The following is a 17,709-nucleotide window of genomic DNA, read 5'->3' on the forward strand; positions in this document are numbered from 1 at the left end:
CTTTTATTCTTAAAAGAAGAATCTTCCGCTGTGTGACAGCTCTGCATGGATGAAGGTTGTAGTCACGTTCCAGATGGATTGGCTGTTGTGCATCAGTGGGCTTATTTTGTTTTGGGCAGAAATTGTCTGAGGCAGTTTATACCAAGCAGAGGCTTGTGTATGAAATGTGCACACGAATACCATGCTTAACAGGAAGAATGTGACAGCACCTGCTGAGTTGTGGCTTTGATTAAAAAATAAACCAATAATCAAAAGTAAGGAATTTGCTAAATTGCAAACAAACAGCAAGGAGTTCAGCTTTGCCACGTATCCGACTTAGAAGAGAAGACGTTAGTCCTCTAGTTTAACAAAAAAATCTTGCACGTATGAAACTTTATGGCGCGTTCACACCAAACGAGTCCGACGCTTCAGGTTCGACACATGTTCACTTTGAATGCAGACGCTTGATATTTTGCTCTACACCTACCATTTCACGCGTCTGGTTTACAAGTCTACATGGAAGCACGTCGAAATCGTTTGAGCTATTCGGACGCATTGGACACTCTTGACATGTCAAACGCTCAAAACGCGTTTGGTGTGAACGCACCATAAAATCAGAATGGACTTTTTTTTAAAAAGAGAAACTTTAATGAACCAAAAACGAGCCTCTGGAGTTGTTTCAGACTCCTCAGCCACCGAAAGGAGAGTCTGAAAAGTCAAAATAAATCTTTGCTTCCTGGGGTGAAGATCCAAAAGTTAAGGGATTGGGACACAACACTCTTCATGCACAGCCTTGTTGGATGACTTCTTCATGGTCTGCAGTCAGATCATGAAAGCATTTTTTTAAGTAGGCTGTCAGCAAACATTGACAGATCTCAATTTAATTAATCCAGTATAAACTGGCTATGTGAAGAAAGATTTTCAGCTGCTTCCATTCACCACAACTTTGTTATACAAAACAGTTCAACGGCTTGTTAATTAGGTATTTGGATGCTTAGAGAAGAGAGTATGCTGAGCAGAAAATACATCCATTTGAAAGCTGTCAGATTTACATATTTGGTGTCACAAGTGCTTTTCTCTTTCCAAACTGATGAATTAAAGCCAGACCATCTTTATTACGTCATTTAAATTTCTGGCCTGCTTGCTAGATCTTTTCTGTCACTGCTTTAGTTTTTGTTGTCCATTGTTTTGCATCGGGTGCTCAAATCGTGATATTGTCACTTGAAACAAAATATTCTTTCTAAGCTTCTTTTTACACCTTTATGTATGTGCATACAGAAACCAGATGTGCAGGATCTTTCATATCATTCATACATAGCTGTTACTGATTTTTAAAGCATGTATTTTTATTCTGACAGCTTGCTCCATAAGCAGCAGGGATACATTTTTTACTGTGGTTTCCCTATGCAGCTATCAAACTGACATGTGAAGTAAGAGCAGCTTGAAAAAATAGCCGTGCCTGTCGAACTCCTTGTATCATGACTAGACAAGTGATTGCCGTGGCAGCAGTGTTATGATGTACAGTTTTCACCTGCTTGCTGGAATGAAGATATCTGGAGGAAGAGAAGTCTTCAAAAGATTCTCAGTTCAGATTTTTTTACAGGCCTGCATCCGACTCCTAAATGTCTCTCCAGGTCTCGGAGCATTTATTCCAAACAAAACAAACCATATTTTTTCTTGTTTAGAACAGAAAGTCCGAGTTATCTCTACAAGCATGGAAAAATGATTCTTATCCGTGTTTTTTTCGTATGTTGTGATATCCTTCTGCAGTCATGTGGTCCTGCTTAACCAGCCTTACCCCTGCTCTGCTCTGCAAGGGAAAAAGAAAAAGATCCGACATATGGAACATAACTCAGGATTACCTTCTTTTAAAGTGGCGCCAGGTCCGTCTGTCTGTCTCTCACTCTCAGCCCGGAGCAGATAACATGACGCCTCTCCAAGTTCAGCTCTTTTTAACAAGCCTCATCTGCATTTTTAATTATCGCCTCTCGGTTCTGATGCAGAACAGATTTAAACAAAGAATTACTCAACATCAATCGTGTGACATTTCCTACAGGAGCAGCTGTTCCTTGTTTCTGTCTGAACAAATACTTATTCACACCTCTGAATCACAGATAAAGTGCTTATCTTTACTGTGAGCAATGAAAGTAGGGTAATGAGACACATACAATGCTTGAAATGTGGGCTCTTAATACGTATACTTTATAAATTTTACCATTTTTTTCCTTTGTAACTTGGTTTAGGCTTATGGCTATAAAAACACCAAACTTTTGCATTGAAGGAGCACAATAGCCTCTCAAGTGGTGACGGCGAATTCACTAGTTTCTACAAATGTTTGTAAAACAAAGATTCATGGTGATCTGTGAAATTAAGGATCAATCCCGTTTGTCTAGTGGAAGCTTGGAAAATCAATTTTCTCTAACTTGCAAGGGTGGATTGCCTGCTTGTGACAAAAACTAAATGTAAAACTAGAAGTAATTTGTTCTCCTGTTCCAACCAGTTTCTATGTAAACACTCCCATTTCATCGGTATATTTTATATTGGCCAGCCGTGCTTTGGTTGTGTTACATGGTGGCAGTGAATGGAAGCAGGTAAAAGTCTCAACTTTCCTAAATTAATATTTGTTTTGTACTCATAATGATTTAACTAACATTATATTGATGTCACTGTGAAAATGTAAGAGGATGCAATTTGAAAGGAAGTCAGAATAGAGATATATGATATTTCTCATTTGGCTCAGACACTGAGGAAAACAAGTTGCAGCTGCAGCTAAATATTTGGAGAGATATTTTTGATTTATTAAAGCAAATTTTTGGTAACCCCAAAAGCTTTTAAAAAACTGCTTAAAATGTAAAAACTAATTTGCTTTAAGCAAAAAATGTAAATGTCTTTTGTATGTGAATTTTCTGATTCATCCTTCAACATTTCTTCCTATGAGGAAAGGACACACAGATATCTCTCTCTCTCTTTCTGTCTCTCTGTCTCTCTGTCTCTCTCTCTCTCTCTCTCTCTCTCTCTCTCTCTCTCTCTCTCTCTCTCTCTTTTCTCCAAGCATTACATTTAGCACTCCAAATGGAGACAAAAGTTGAATGCGTCTTCCGGTGTTTAGAGTGAACACTTGTCATGTTTCCACCTTCACTCCATCAAAGATTGGCATTTTAAGGTCTTTTTCTGCAGCTGGCGTCAAACTCTGACAGCTTCTTAATAAAATGTGAGAACAGTGGAAAAGCATTCCAACAATAGCCGAGTGAGGCAAAGAAGAATCAGGCTGAACCTTAATGTTTTCAGTTAAATGTTGAGTAAATGTCAGCAAAAAATCTACAAATGTTTTCTTTTAAATACACATTTTCCTCTTTCAGGAGCCAGGAATTATCTTCCAGCCTCAGAGCCTTTGTTCTTCTTGAAAAAGCCACATATGCGTTTTGTTTAAGGTTTTTCTACTGAAATTATTAAGTTCCTCAAGAAAAATGGAAAAGACAGAGCAGAGATAAACATCGAGAATTATTTTGCTCCAGGTATGACGAAGGTATTTTGCAGATATGTTTGTGTCTGAGCTCTGTGCTGAAGCATGTGGTGGCGTCAACTCGGCCCAGGCATGATGAATAAATAGTTTAAAAGTGTTTATTGATGTGGCAAATAAAATTTGGGAGGTGTTTTGGTGACGAGTGTTTTCTATTTAGGTTGTGCTAGTTTTGATTTGTCATAATCTGTAAATAAATGTGGCTGGAAAGAAACATTCTTATAAGTGAAACTTGAAAATTGTTGATTATTTTCCAATTTGTTCCATGCATGATCTATTTCAAATTGCTTTTTGACTTTAATATACATTTCTGCAAAATAGAACCAACATCGAAGTAGGCCTGCAGCAAAGAAGAACAAAAAGTAAAAGTTGATTTATTTAAAGTATAAAATGTGTTTCATACTAACACAATATTGATCGTTTTTTTTACTGAATGAAGTGAATAATCAATCCAAATCAGAAACTGTTTAATAAACTACCAGCGTCTTTGTGGTCAATAAACTACTGCAGAATGAATCAAGATTTTTAAAACAAAAATATTCAGTAAAACATCTAGTTTAACATTTACTTTCGTACTGGTGTTTATAACTTGTTTTTTAATTAAATTAAAAACTTTCACACCTGAAGGAACAAACTCTAATGTTAATAAATTGTGTTAAAAGGACATTCTTTCTTTTTTTTTTTTTAGAGAGAGAATTGTCTCTGTGTCAGCTTTTCAGGTCAGGTTTCATATTCATTATAAATAAATTAATGTATTTATGACAAACTCTGGAAATTATAATCTGAAAAGTATGAAATTTTGGTCTTTTGTTCTTGTAATAAAAAGTCCGGGGTCGCAGGGTGTGCTCCGACTTTTTGTTTTGAAAGTTTAAAGCGGTGCATGGTTCACATTAACTATTCTTTGTACAAAAAATACTTTAACATCCTTCTTCTGATTTCAAATAGTTTTGGAAAACACATCAAAAAGAGTGACTAATTGGCTTAATCCAGTCAGAGCCATAAATGATGAAGTACATTTATAAGGATTTGATTAAGCAAACAGATGGTTTTGTGTGTTTTACTTTGCTTACATATTTGGGGATAAACTTCCCTTTTCTTGCATTTGTGATTGATTAATTTCTGTTCCATATTACCTCTGTTCATCTGTTTCAAATTACCTTAGAAACACTGCAGCAGCAGCAGCAGTTCTGATTGCTAATGGAAGCTATTCAAGCTCAGTTCAGGAGGGATTTATTTAGTTTTTTTCATACTTTATTCAACATTGTGTGGAGGAATAGCAGTAAACACACATTTACATTTAGACAGCATATTTATTGAAATCAGTCATTTTTATTGAGGTAAACAAGTCAGTGGGTGTGTTTTGTAGGTATATGCACAATTATTTTGACCTTAGATATGTAAAAAAAAATTGACCTGAAATATAAACAATTACATGCAGTTTAAAAAATCTCAGCAACTTAAAGTAGAATTAGGATATAGCTGAGCAAGGCACATAATGAAAATGTAATATTTGTGACTACATTTTGTGTAACTCTTCTTATCTACTAATTTTTCAGGTGAATTTTTGCTTTTCTGCAGTTAAATCAAAGTATGTTCAAACCCATTTCTGCATCAAAAATCCACCTCCTTGAAACTAAGTTCATGTTTTTGTTGGAAAAGTACTAAAAATGTTGCAAAAATTACTTTTTTTTTTCTGAAGCAGTCCTGTTGCTCTGACGTTGCATTGTACAAATCTTTTTATATTTCAGAGGTGAAGGTCACAATTCATCTGCAGGTAACATGCATGTCAGTCTTAAAGATAGCTGCATGTGTGAAACAAAAAAACAAAAACAAGCATTGATGAAGGGAGTCTAGCAGAACAACGGCTCTTCAATCAGCCTTCGGACCCTTCACTGCACAGAACCTCAGGAAAAAGGAGATCCGCATTCATCTCCCAGAACCTGCGACACACACTTCATTTTTCTCAAAAGCGAGGTTTTCCTGAAGGCGACGCCACTCACTGCTGGATAGATCTAAACAATCTTCAGATCTTTTTTAGATTATACAATAATGGGAAAATAAGAGGGAGAGAAAACAAAACATATCTTCCATGTTTCAAAACAAGATTGCCTTTTCCAACTTGAGGCTACAGAGTTCGTGGTGAACTATGAAATGAAACAAAGCCCATTTATATCAGCTCAGCAGCTGCTGCTTTTGAACGTTCATGCACAACCTTAAGGCTCTTTATAAATGCTTCTCCTGATGAATTTCTCATATTTCTGTGGATGTCTTTTTGTTCTCCGCATGGTGAGCCAATACAACCTTAGGCAGATGGAACGAACAGAGTTATATTTTTCTGCTAATACATTGTGCATGCAAATTAAACAATTTTCCCCATTTGTCTTTTGCAGGAAACCCCTAAAGCTGCTTCTGGACGTTTTAAGAGGTGAGATTCACATTTTGATTTTGATTTGGCATAAAGTGTCATTTTTGACGAATCTGTCAAGTGAGTGAAAAGAAGCTTGGAGATAATGGTTGCACGATTTTCTCTGAAACTGCTGGACTGTTTTGATTTCTCAGAATTTTCCTCCCTCAATGCAGCTTGTTTCTTGCTGTTGTGGTTCAAGAGGGATGATGGCTGATGGCTGTTTTTTGAACAGTAGCTGACAGGACACCATCTGGACCTATGACACTCTGTTCAGGCCATCACTTCCCTGCTGTGGCAGACATGGAGTGCTGAAAGTAAATGACTTGCTTTGAAAGGTTTTGTGGGAAATGACTGGGTCAGTTTGGTTTAGCTTTGCTCTGGCATTTGATGAAATGCTTTTGAACTTCTTCTTCTCGAAGTCGACAAACATCAGCTTTGGCTCTTTTCCGAGCAGACATATTTTCATTTCCTGTATAGTTTTTTTCCCCCCTTGCCATAAATCGCTGAAACTCAATTATTTATTTATTTTACTTGATAATAAAGTATGCAGTATTTGTTTTCCTGTCTGTGCACTCAGAGTGAGCCGTTCTAGTCCAACCCTGAGCCTGTTTCTCAAGCTGACATTCAATCTGTCTGTGTAATTATGGCTTCTGCCCCATCAGCTGGCCCGGCTTCACTTGGATGCTCTGCAATTCTGCAACAGATAACCTGCCAGGTGGGCTGGGCCGCACAAGACGGCTAAAAGAGCAACAATACAAAGCACTCTCTAAATTACGGTCTTTAAAATGTTCCTGTTGGAACAAACTTTAAGGCCCGAAGGATTTTTTTGGTTTTTGTTACTTTTGAAAATGTAATCTATTTGCACCTTGAGATTTCTTCCTTTTTTGCACATTTGTCACTCTTAAATATTTCAGATCAACAAAAGCGAGAAGAAATCTGTCCAAACCAACCTGTAAAGGATGAAATCTTGCAAACAATGTTTTGCATAAATATAAATTACTTTAATTCAGCCCACCTAAAGGGTTTTCTAGCATGAACAACTTTGATTATACCACTGTAAATCCTTAAATATTTTAACAAAAAAGTTGTTTAAATACAGATAAATTCAAATATAGTTTAATTATGAATGTTGTAACATATCTTTTACAAATCTTAAAATAATTAATTGTGGATTGTGATGCTGTGTCTAGAAAGGACCTCTGGTAGCAGTCAGTTCTGCAACAAATTAGAAGAGGCCTCTGACTGAAGACAGTTGCTGTACGACTGTCCTATGATATTCACAGTAAAATAAAATCAATGCCCATTTCTTTCCAGCACTTTATTGCTTTAATTTTATCAGTAATGTATAAGAATTTTCATTTGGTGTTATGAGTTATATTGTCTGGAAACCAGTGTGTCTAGTTGCTTAGCAGCTACATGTTTGGATTTCTACTAAGCTTTTAGCTGTTACATATGCCTTCTGGATGCATTCCCATTAAATGTGCATGTTACCCATTGACTAACTCAGCTTTGCTACCCATGATGGGGTTGATGAACATTCTGCTTGGTGAAAAGCATATTTTTATTTGGTACTCTGTCGAATTTAAATGGCCTCTCTGACTTGTTTTCTAACCTTGGAGCTCTGAATGGAGAGATTGTTTCATGTTATCAGAGGTGAGCAGGCTGCAAATCCAGCGCTTTAATACTCCGTCATGTGGCTTCAGGTGGAGATATGGCTCATTCTGCATCAGTACATGAGTTTGTGGAAAGACGCTGTTGTACCTGTGGCTGCTGCTGCTTCCCCTCCTGTTTGTGCTTCCAACCCTCTCTCCTGCTGAGGCTCCCAGGAGTGTGTGATTGGCTCTGCCTCTCGCTCTCTCAGACCGAACTCTGTGGGGTGCTAATGGGCCGCGGTGTGATATTTAGTCTTGAGGCCGTGGATGTTTAGGCTCAGCCTCGGCCCCTGCTGTGCATCCTGGAGAACCCTTGTTGGGTTTGTTAAGTGTTTCTGGGCGCCACGGAGACGGCAGGAAGAGGTATATGAAAGGTATGCCTTATGTTTTTGAGTTTTTTTTTAGAAGCGACCCATTCAGATTATTTTTCAGCATGCTCATGCACTTTAAACGAAGAAAAAAGACAAAGGAAATGCATCTTGTCTGGGTGCAGAGAAGTACAAGGGAGAGAACTTCAAGGACTCCGCTTTGATCAAAAGCAAAGGATTCTCCAATCTTTGTTTTTTTGTAAGAAGGAACAAAAATGAGCTGCTGGTTGTATAAATGTCACAGTACAGAAAAACACCTGCTGTGCATGATAAATTGCTCTGAAGGCTTGGAAACTAAAACACAATGATAACCTAATGAGATTTCAGTTCTTAGTTTTGGATTTTATACTAAATAATGGGCAGATAAAAGAATTAATGCAGATATGCTGCTTGTAAAGTCAACACAATGTTGATTTTCAACATTCTCTGTAATTTCTAACAGATCTTCCTGTTGTAACATTTGTGCACGCAAAGGCAAACAATCCTTGTGGGCAATGTAAATTATTAAAAATCATATTCCTGGATGCTTATTAATCCTATTTGTGCGCATACCCACACGTATCGACTGGTTTACTAAAACATAACGCCTTAAAGCCATTAAAAATTAAGATTCCTGTTTAAATTAAATTGTCATATAAAAGTTGGGGTTAGAAGTTAACCAAAAATATGGTCAAACATCAGTTTTTCAGATTTCTTTGAAAAGTTTGGATAGTTAAATGTTTGATTGTAATAGTTTTTAAAAACAAGATTAAATTCAGCATTTTTCCTCTCCTCTGTCCAAGGTGAGGATGCTGTGCAAACTGTTGAGCACGGTAGTGGTGCTGTCATACCAAGGGTCTGTTTGCTGCCTGAGGCTATGGTCCGTTGAGAAAAGTTAATTTGATGATGAATAAGGTGGACAGTCTACAAACGTCCAAATAACTCAGTGAAGAGTTAAAATGAGCCTGGTGGACTCATTTTTAAAGGGAAAATGTTTCATGCTGGTATTTTGAAAGCAAAATAAAAAGGCTGTGAGGTTCTGGGTGGCTCAGTTGGTGGAGCACCCGGACCACGTGCGCTCCACTGCTGTCTCCACCTCAGTTTGATTCTCTGGCAAATGAATTGTATAAACCGGTCACATTCTACAGAGAAAGCAATTAAAGTTTCCCCCTTGTCAGTAATTATTCGGAAAAAGGTCTAAGAAATAAGAAGGCAAACTGCACGTTGTTATTTTGAAGCTAGTTTGTGTGGTGATCAAAGTGCATTCAGAAACCTCTAAATCCATTTTCTTTGCAACTTAAGAACAGTGACGCGCATTTGCTACTGCCACGCTAGGAGGCCTTTGAAGCTGGAATATATGAAATGTTTCTTAATCAGAAGCCGTTTTATACAGAAATTGCAAATCCTCATCTTTCTCTTCACCGTTAAAAGAATAAGAAGCACAGGGGTTGTTAATAATTCAGGCCTAATTGAAAGCGCAAATATGCTGAAGATATTCCCACCTGTTCTTTTGATGATAGATGTGTCATCCCATTGAAGTTTAATAATGTGCCTCTGATTCATACCTTCAAACGGCCTCTGTGAATGGAGACAATAAGACCTAAATGTCACTCTTCTTTTTTTTAGAACTTCATGAAGGACGTGAAGTTAAAGGACCGATATATTAAAGTTGATCAAGGTTTAAATATGGTCTGTTTGAATTTGTTGCAGCTCTGCAAGGCAGGGGATGGAAGAGGAGGCTGGTGGGAACATCAGACAGCGAGAAAACCGTCACAGCCGAGAGGGCGGAGGTGCAAATCTGGAGAAGAGGGTGGATGAGCTGGAGAAGGTACGTAGTCTGAGCTGCTGTTCTTCGCCTCCACAGAAGCACGAGCAATGTTGTACCTGTCATCACAAATACAGGTAAATATCAGCCTGACGACATCCAAAGGTTTGTGTTTCCTATGAAGGAAAGAAGGTGAGTAAAGTGAGCATCTGCTCTGATGCTCCAGGTGAACCCGCCTGTTGGCAGGTTTTATTCCCTGCCTGCTCCATGAAGGTCAGAGTCTGTCGTCCTGTTCCTGTCAAACAAGTGGATATTACTTTGCTTCAGGTGGTGGATTATTATCATTCTGGGTGTTTTAATGAGATATTGTGTGACAGACCAACACAAATTGGTGATTAACTAAAGTAAAACAAAAAAATCTGTGCAGTTTTTAAGAACATAAAACCAAATATGATAGAATTCCCTTTTACTGTGATGTTCCGAAGTGAAATGATGTAAAAGCAATGGAAGTCATCAGATTTGAAACATTTATGTATAATTACAGATGTTCACTGAAGGTTTATAGATGAATTTCCTTGCCACACACTTTCTTTGAATGATCTCAAACACCCTCTTTATCTAGTAAGGAGTCTGATAATTAGATTTAAAGTAATTTCACATTGTTGCTTTTTCCCCAAAAAAGTCCTGCATTGCAATCATGGCTTGAAGTTTTCTACAGCATTTTTTATTAAAGAATCACAAAATGATGATTGAAATCAAAACTGATTGATACATATTTCCTGAAATCATGCAGCCTTGCTCTGTGAAATAATATTATGCCTGAGGGCCCAACTCTGGGATTTTCATGCAGAAGTTGCTGGTATTTTCTCTACATACCTGCATCTTAATAGAATGCCAGTCACACCTGGATAAGACGAGACAGAAAATATAACAGCAGAGCACAAATCCCAATAAGCAATTTAACAAAGACCCCGCGTCTCACCCCTAATCTCGTCGTGCTCTGGTTGATATTTCAAATAAAAATGGGATCCTCTGTTTCCCTGCTCTGAAAGTAACTCTGGATTGTTAAACTTAACGCCTCAATAAAAAAGAGCTCTGTTCAGAAGATATGATCCAATTTGAGTTCTTTGTGCAACTGTTGAATTTTTGACTTTCTGCCTAAAACCTGTGGCAGAAATCCTCTGTGCTGATGGAAGAGATGCCCTTTACTAGCGCAGATATGTCTTTGTGGAAAAACTCCACTCAGAATAAAATGTCACACGAGTGGCTTTGGGAAAAAAAGGTTTTTAAAGTAAGTGCCGCGCTGGCCTCCCTGACTTCAGCGTGACACGTTTCTCGGGGTCAAATGACTAAAAGTGCTTTGGAAGCAGTGTCTTGCACTCTCTACTTTTGGTGAGGGTTGTTTCTTACACTTCCACGCAAATAGCAGGGCTTGTTCGTCTGAGATTTAAACTTTTTTAGATCCTTGGAGACGACCGAATACGCCCACACAAAGTATGCAGAGGTTCCTTTAGATAAAAGTTGCACATAAACACAAATAACCTTGAGACGGATCACATCAAACAAGCTAAACTTTTAAAAATTAATGAGTCTGGCTCCTATACGTGCTTTGGTTTAAAATCTTTTCTTCAGGTATCTGAACCCATCCAATCACTGAATAGATGCTTAGAACAGATCAATGTGTGGATGTGCCAAAACTTTCTCCAGCTAAACAGAAACAAAACTGAAGTTATTATCTTTGGACCTAAAGAGGAACGAACTAGAATCAATGCACAGCTTCAGTTATTACAACTAAAAACCAGCGATCAGGCCCGAAACCTGGGAGTAGTGATGGACTCTGACCTGAACCTTCAGAGCCACATTAAGACAGTCACAAAGTCGGCCTTCTATCACCTGAAGAACATCTCTAGGATTAGAGGACTTATGTCTCAGCACGATCTAGAGAAACTCATCCATGCATTTATCTTTAGCCGCATTGATTACTGCAACAGCGTCTTCACAGGTCTGACTAATAAATCAATCAAACAGCTGCAGCTGATCCAGAATGCTGCTGCTCGGGTTCTCACTAAAACCAGGAAGATAGAGCACATAACACCAGTTTTAAAGTCCCTACACTGGCTCCCTGTAGCTCAGAGAATAGACTTTAAAATACTGATGTTAGTTTATAAATCTCTGAACGGTTTAGCACCACAATACTTAAAGATCTGTTATTACTGTACCAACCATCTAGACCCCTCAGATCTTCTGGTTCTGGTCTGCTCTGCATCCCCAGAACCAGAACCAGACGAGGAGAAGCAGCATTCAGTTTCTACGCACCACAGATTTGGAACAAACTTCCAGAAAACTGTAAAACAGCTGAAACACTGGGTGCCTTTAAATCTCAACTTAAAACCCACTGTTTAGAGTTGCTTATGGCTAAATTAGGGTTAGAGTGCGGGTTTTGATGTCTTCCATGTTTTTATGTCTTTAATGTTTTTTTTTTTTTTTTTTTTTTTTTTTTTTTTTTTTTTTTTTTTCTTCTTTTATGTATGGGGAAGAAAGTGAAAAATGAGGGTGGAAAATTAAAGTGGAATGGAAATGGAATGGAACCAGTTAAAGTCCGCGGGAGGGCAGACTCCTCTAACTATAAGTTAGTTAAATTCTGTATGGGACGGCGGCGTCCTCTGGTAAGGGAGTTTTTTTTTTTTTTTTTTTTTTTTTTTTTAATTTTCTCTCTTTCTCACTGTTTATTTCTGTTTTTGTTTTGGTTGTGTAAAGCACTTTGAAATGCCTTGCTGCTGAAATGTGCTATACAAATAAAATTTGATTGATTGATTGATTGATCTATGTGGGAGTTCAAAGACGTAGTTATGTTCTTTTAAAATAATGGTTGAAAAGATTATTTTTAATGTCGTCTTCATTATATTTTACCATTTTCTGCACCTCCACTTGGTCACTATGGAGACAATGTCATATCTATCCTCAACAGAAAAAGTACAGTGTGGAAATAATGGTTTGAGTTCATTAACATAATAAAAGAACAGTTTGAAAATGTTAATCTAATGTGTTCAGAGCCTCCATCCCACATAAAGAGAAATACTTTGGGAAAAGGCACATTTTAAGACTGACTTTTACATACAATTTTGAGGAAATAAATTGCTTTTTCAGATATTGTAGGGAACTGAATATTTAAATGATCCTACAACAATAATGTCAGTTTCCAACACCAATCCAAGAAATAAAAATAGAGATTTTCTAATAATTTTTGGGTCTCCCATGGGCTTTAGGATTTATTGCTCTTGCTTCTATTATCGTAATAAAAGACAAAACATGAATATTTCTACTTTACATCCCATCCCATTCTTATGTTTGCATCAATCCACTCTTCAGTCCATCCTTCTGTCCTTTTATCCTTGTATTTCTTCATCATTTTCATCTTTTATTCGATATGCATCCATTTGTTTTGTCCATCCATCCATCTATTCACCCATCCCTCGTTCCATGAAACAAAAGTTGTCCTTCCAAATGTTCATGGATCATCCATCCAGATTACTCCATCCGCCTATCTATTCGCCTTTTGTCTCTGTCTCTGGTTTGTGAATTCATAGAAAGCCTTGCCTTTCTATGAATTCACAGTGAATTTCTTTTTTATGACAGAAAATGACTGTGAAACTTTGGAAAATGTACAGGAACCCTGAATGGCTAAAATAACTTGCATAAAACATTTGCTCGACCCAAAATTTAACATAATTGTACTATTTTCCTGTGTTGGTGAGCCTACTAATTGCAAAGCTTTCTGTATGTATTGATTCATTACGACCCTAAATGTGCTCCAGGAGCTCTCCAGGCTGGTGAAGGTCGTTCAGGACAAAGACGAAGTCATTGAAAAACTGAAGGAGGAAATCGAATTGCTAAACCTGGTGAGTGCAACCTCCATTATCCTTATTACTGTAATTATTATATGCTCAAACGTCTGATATTTTGAGTCTTTTTGTCCTAGCAAGGTGTGGGCAGCCTGCGTAGGCCTCAGAATCATTTGGCATTTTACTGAAGTCTTGTATTACAGTTCTGAGGGTTTTGTGGGCAGAACATTTTTTAGTCTTTTATTCACATGCCGGGGATTTAAAGGCCGATCAAACAGAAATACTTCATTTTTAGGAATCATAAATTAAATAAGTCAAAAAGAGTTCAGGGTTTGTTTTGCAGCAGCTGCTTGTTTCGCAGGTTAAAGCAGATGAGCTGTGATTATTAACTTTCCAAATGAAGTTCACTCTCAACTCTTACATTCAGTAAAAGTACAACTAAAAGCCAAACAAAAAGATTATGAAATTACAACCGTACCTACTTGCTAATCAGTGTTGCATTGTCAGACTTCCTCTGGTGGGACAACAAAATCAGCCACCGTTTTAGAGGAAAGATGTCATTTCACAGCTGGACTCCTCCTCTTAAAAAGGGTTTTTGAAGTTCATCGTACCCTGTAGGACACGGTACCACCGTCATTTTTAAATGAATCCACAATCAGCCAGATCATTTCCATAGATATGCTTCTCACAGTCGCTCTGATAGGTCACACTCAAGTGTGTCATGTTAAATAGTTGGCTGTTATCATCAGATTTTTAGTAATGTCTTTTAAAGTCAGTGGGGCTCTCTCGAATGCTAAGTGTGCTTATTACAATTAATTAAGGGCATCCTTGTCTGATTCATGATACTCGGATCAATTTATACAGCAATTTGATCAAAAATAACATTTTATGCAACAAGAATAAAGCCTGTTTACTTAACACAAAATGCTAAAAAAAAAACGAAATACCCCAAAGATCTCAACTCTCACCCATTACCAGCTTTTGCTTGATCCTAACGACTGGTTGACAGAACATCTGTTTTTTAGCTTCTCTCGGAGCAAAAATGGCAGATTGTCATGTCTAAACTACTCTTAGGAAATTGATATTTTCTTCCTGTGGAGCCAAGGAAAGTCCAAACAGATCAAACCTGGCTGTCAGGGATGTGCAAATTTTTTGGCAGCGAGTTGAATGAATGTCTCCTGGTTATTATCTGTCCACTTTTGTTGTTATGACGGACGCCACGCGACCCATCTGTAAACACAAAGGATGCAATATTGCAGGAGGCGTCACTCTGATAGCATCGCAGGGACACGCATCCTGTTATAACAGTAGGGTTTTATATAAGGATGCTGGAGGAAGCATGAGGAATATCTGCGAGCGAAGCTGCTGCTGCTGTCGGGCAGGAGATAACGGCTGATCCAGTCAGCATCTCTGCAGAGCTAGATTGAACCCTCCGACGCCGTGGAAGTTTATTTGGGTGGAAAAAAAAAATGATAACGCTCAGGTTGCGGATTTATATCTCCTCTTTGATAAGCTTTCAAGAGAGCTTGAGTTCACAAAAGTTCAAAGAGGCGTGTTATTGATCCTCGTTGGATCGTATTTCTAACGAGAAACATTTTGAGCCTCAAACTTGAAAAAACTTTAAAACGGTTGATATTTGTGTAATGCTAAGCATCAAAAACATCTGGATTTGAAATCCTTGCAGGTTTCTTTGAAAACAACTCCTTTGCAAGTACCACAGTAAAGATTAGATACCTTTAGGACAAGTCTTTCATTTCCTCCAAATGTTGTTCAGCTCATTTCCAACAACAACACAATCGTAGGCGGTGATGGAGGCGAGAATAAATGAGAAGTGTCAGCTTGATAAGCGAGAACTGTTGCAACTTGGAGCCGCCGTCATTCGCAACTAATTGAGGCTGTCAATGGCTAATTTGCTGCTATCAAGACAGCCTCAGTTTTCACAGAGTGAACCTCGTTTTAACTTTCAGACTTCAGCCCAGGAAGACTCTGAGTAATAAAGAGGTTGGGTGTGGAGTATTCATGTGGAAGGTACCGACAGTGGTGCGCTGTGTCCTCTCCACAGGACCTGGATGAGTTTGAAGATGAGAATGAGCAGCTCAAACAGGAGAACAAGACTCTGCTGAAGGTGGTGGGACAGCTGACAAGGTAGAGCTGCTCTGATTGGTCCAGCGACTCGATCCGTCTTCCTGACGTCCTGCTGGAGGTCAGATCCTACGACGTGGCCTTGCATCCGTTTCATTTGGTGTAGATTATTTTAGTTTATCATCCGTCTTGTTGAATGCTGGTCATTTGCCCCATTTTGCATTTTATCCCTCCAGTTTTCAACCACCAACCCAATTGGATGTTACTGACTTTTTCCATTTCATAGCTGAAAAAAGGGATGTTATGATTGTCATTTTCTATAATCTGTCCTTCAGGATAGTATCTCCAGTATCTAGGAGGTTGCTTCTACTATGTAATATTTTAGAGATCTAGATCTTCATTTGTGAATTTGAATCAAAATAAAAGGAGTTAATATGTAATGTGGGTTTTCAGGATAATAACTTAAATTGAATACAATTTTTATGGTTCATTGATCATTTATCTTCAGTTTATGAAAACAATAAGTATAAACCAATGCCCAGTGGCTTTAGGACATGGGTTTAAAATTTACAGAGCGTTGGGTGAAGTGGCACATATTGGTATGAAATGACAAAAAGGGGCAAATTGACCTAAAACCTTTTAAGAGTTAAAAACAAAAACACATGTATACCAATTGTTGTGAAATCTAGGCTGAGTGGTGGAGGTTGTCTATCATCTTATACATATTTAATGTAAATGTATTGTACATAACCTGTTTAGATTGTTCATCGTCAAGATTTCTGTCAATATCTTAAAAGAAATAAACTTTGAATGTACGTACTGGAATAACTAAGCACAAGAAAACCTGTTTAGTTACGGAAAATCTTTCACACAATCTTTAAAAAAAAAAGGAATCTACAGCATTTAGACCAAATTAAACATTTACTGCGACAGCATCACCAGCCAAAGTGGGCGCAGTGCCTTGAAGTGCATGAAACTTTAATCTTTCAAACTTGTTGAAACCTGGTGCTTTCTTGAATAAATGGCATTGGTACATTTCAATCCAGCAGGAGCCTCTTTAAATTTTTACATTTGTAAATATGTCCAACTGAAATGAAGACGCTGAGCTTTACGCATTTTATTGGCATCTTGACTCATATTCTTGTTGGTGTCAAAAAGCTTTAGGGGCATTTACATGTTACTACAGAGAACCACTTCCTGCGGTGAATTGCTGGAGCAAACTGAATCTGCTTTGTTTAGTTAAGGGGCAGTCTTGGCCTTGCAAAAACATTCCCACATTCTGTTGCATCACAAGCAGCAACAGCAGCGTCTTTCATTGGGATTTTATGAGACGGAGCAGCACAAAGTCTTGAAAATGTCAAAAGTCCGGAGTGCATTTGTATTTGCCCGTCACCCTCATCTAAATATGAAAGTCAACATTTGTACAAGAATAACTACATATGCACAGATTAAATTACACAACATTTCTGGTTAAGACAGTTTGGTTCCACTAGATTTTATTTAGAGTTCTCAGAGAAAACGGGGGCTGAATGCAAATGCATGCCGCACTTTTCAACTTTTGTCGCATAATTTTCTCTCTACTTCACAATTAAGTGGCCTCTTTGTGGCCATAGCTTGAAAAAAAAAATGAAAATAGCTATGGATACTTTTGCAAGGTGCTGTATATTGAGATCATTTTACTCCGGGGAGCTCCTTGCTGCAGCAGGTAATCTTAAAGCGGCGATGCGTTCCCACGTTTTGGGGTGAAAGACCAGCCCCTTACGGACCAACATCGCCGATCTATTTCTCTTTCCATTACTTAACGCATGTACAGAAGATTAAGTCATTTAATAAAAGTTTGATTATCTCTCTCAGTCGACTCGCTTGTGTTCATTAACGCTAATTCGATGCGATGATACTGTGCTGCTGAGTCGGTAATACGATGTGACGGTGGTGGTGGTGCATGTAGTGGGGGTTAGTTCCTCCTCTTGGTTCTCTGCTGATAATGATTCAACATGTCAATCACTAACCTGACTGCATCCGAGACATTAACAAGCCCTATCTCACTTATTATGCAACTGAAGCGCATTAATTCCCCCACCTAGTGACAGAGCAAGGAGGGAAGAATCTGTATCT

General features: G+C 38.1%; 1 protein-coding gene across 1 annotated transcript in view; it reads left to right on the plus strand.

Moving 5' to 3' along the window:
• The window catches only part of pawr (PRKC, apoptosis, WT1, regulator), a 53,865-nt gene extending 36,418 nt beyond the window's left edge, over positions 1-17,447 (plus strand). Inside the window, exons 4-7 of the mRNA XM_008400448.3 lie at positions 5,890-5,924; positions 9,616-9,733; positions 13,486-13,569; positions 15,575-17,447. Of these exons, the coding sequence (XP_008398670.1) occupies positions 5,890-5,924; positions 9,616-9,733; positions 13,486-13,569; positions 15,575-15,661 (324 nt within the window). The 3' untranslated portion in view covers positions 15,662-17,447. The remainder of the gene's footprint in view (positions 1-5,889; positions 5,925-9,615; positions 9,734-13,485; positions 13,570-15,574) is intronic.
• Positions 17,448-17,709: the final 262 nt, after the last annotated feature.

The sequence above is a fragment of the Poecilia reticulata genome, chromosome 23 (assembly GCF_904066995.2).
Source record: "Poecilia reticulata chromosome 23, P_reticulata-male-v2, whole genome shotgun sequence".
Lineage (NCBI taxonomy): Eukaryota > Metazoa > Chordata > Actinopteri > Cyprinodontiformes > Poeciliidae > Poecilia > Poecilia reticulata.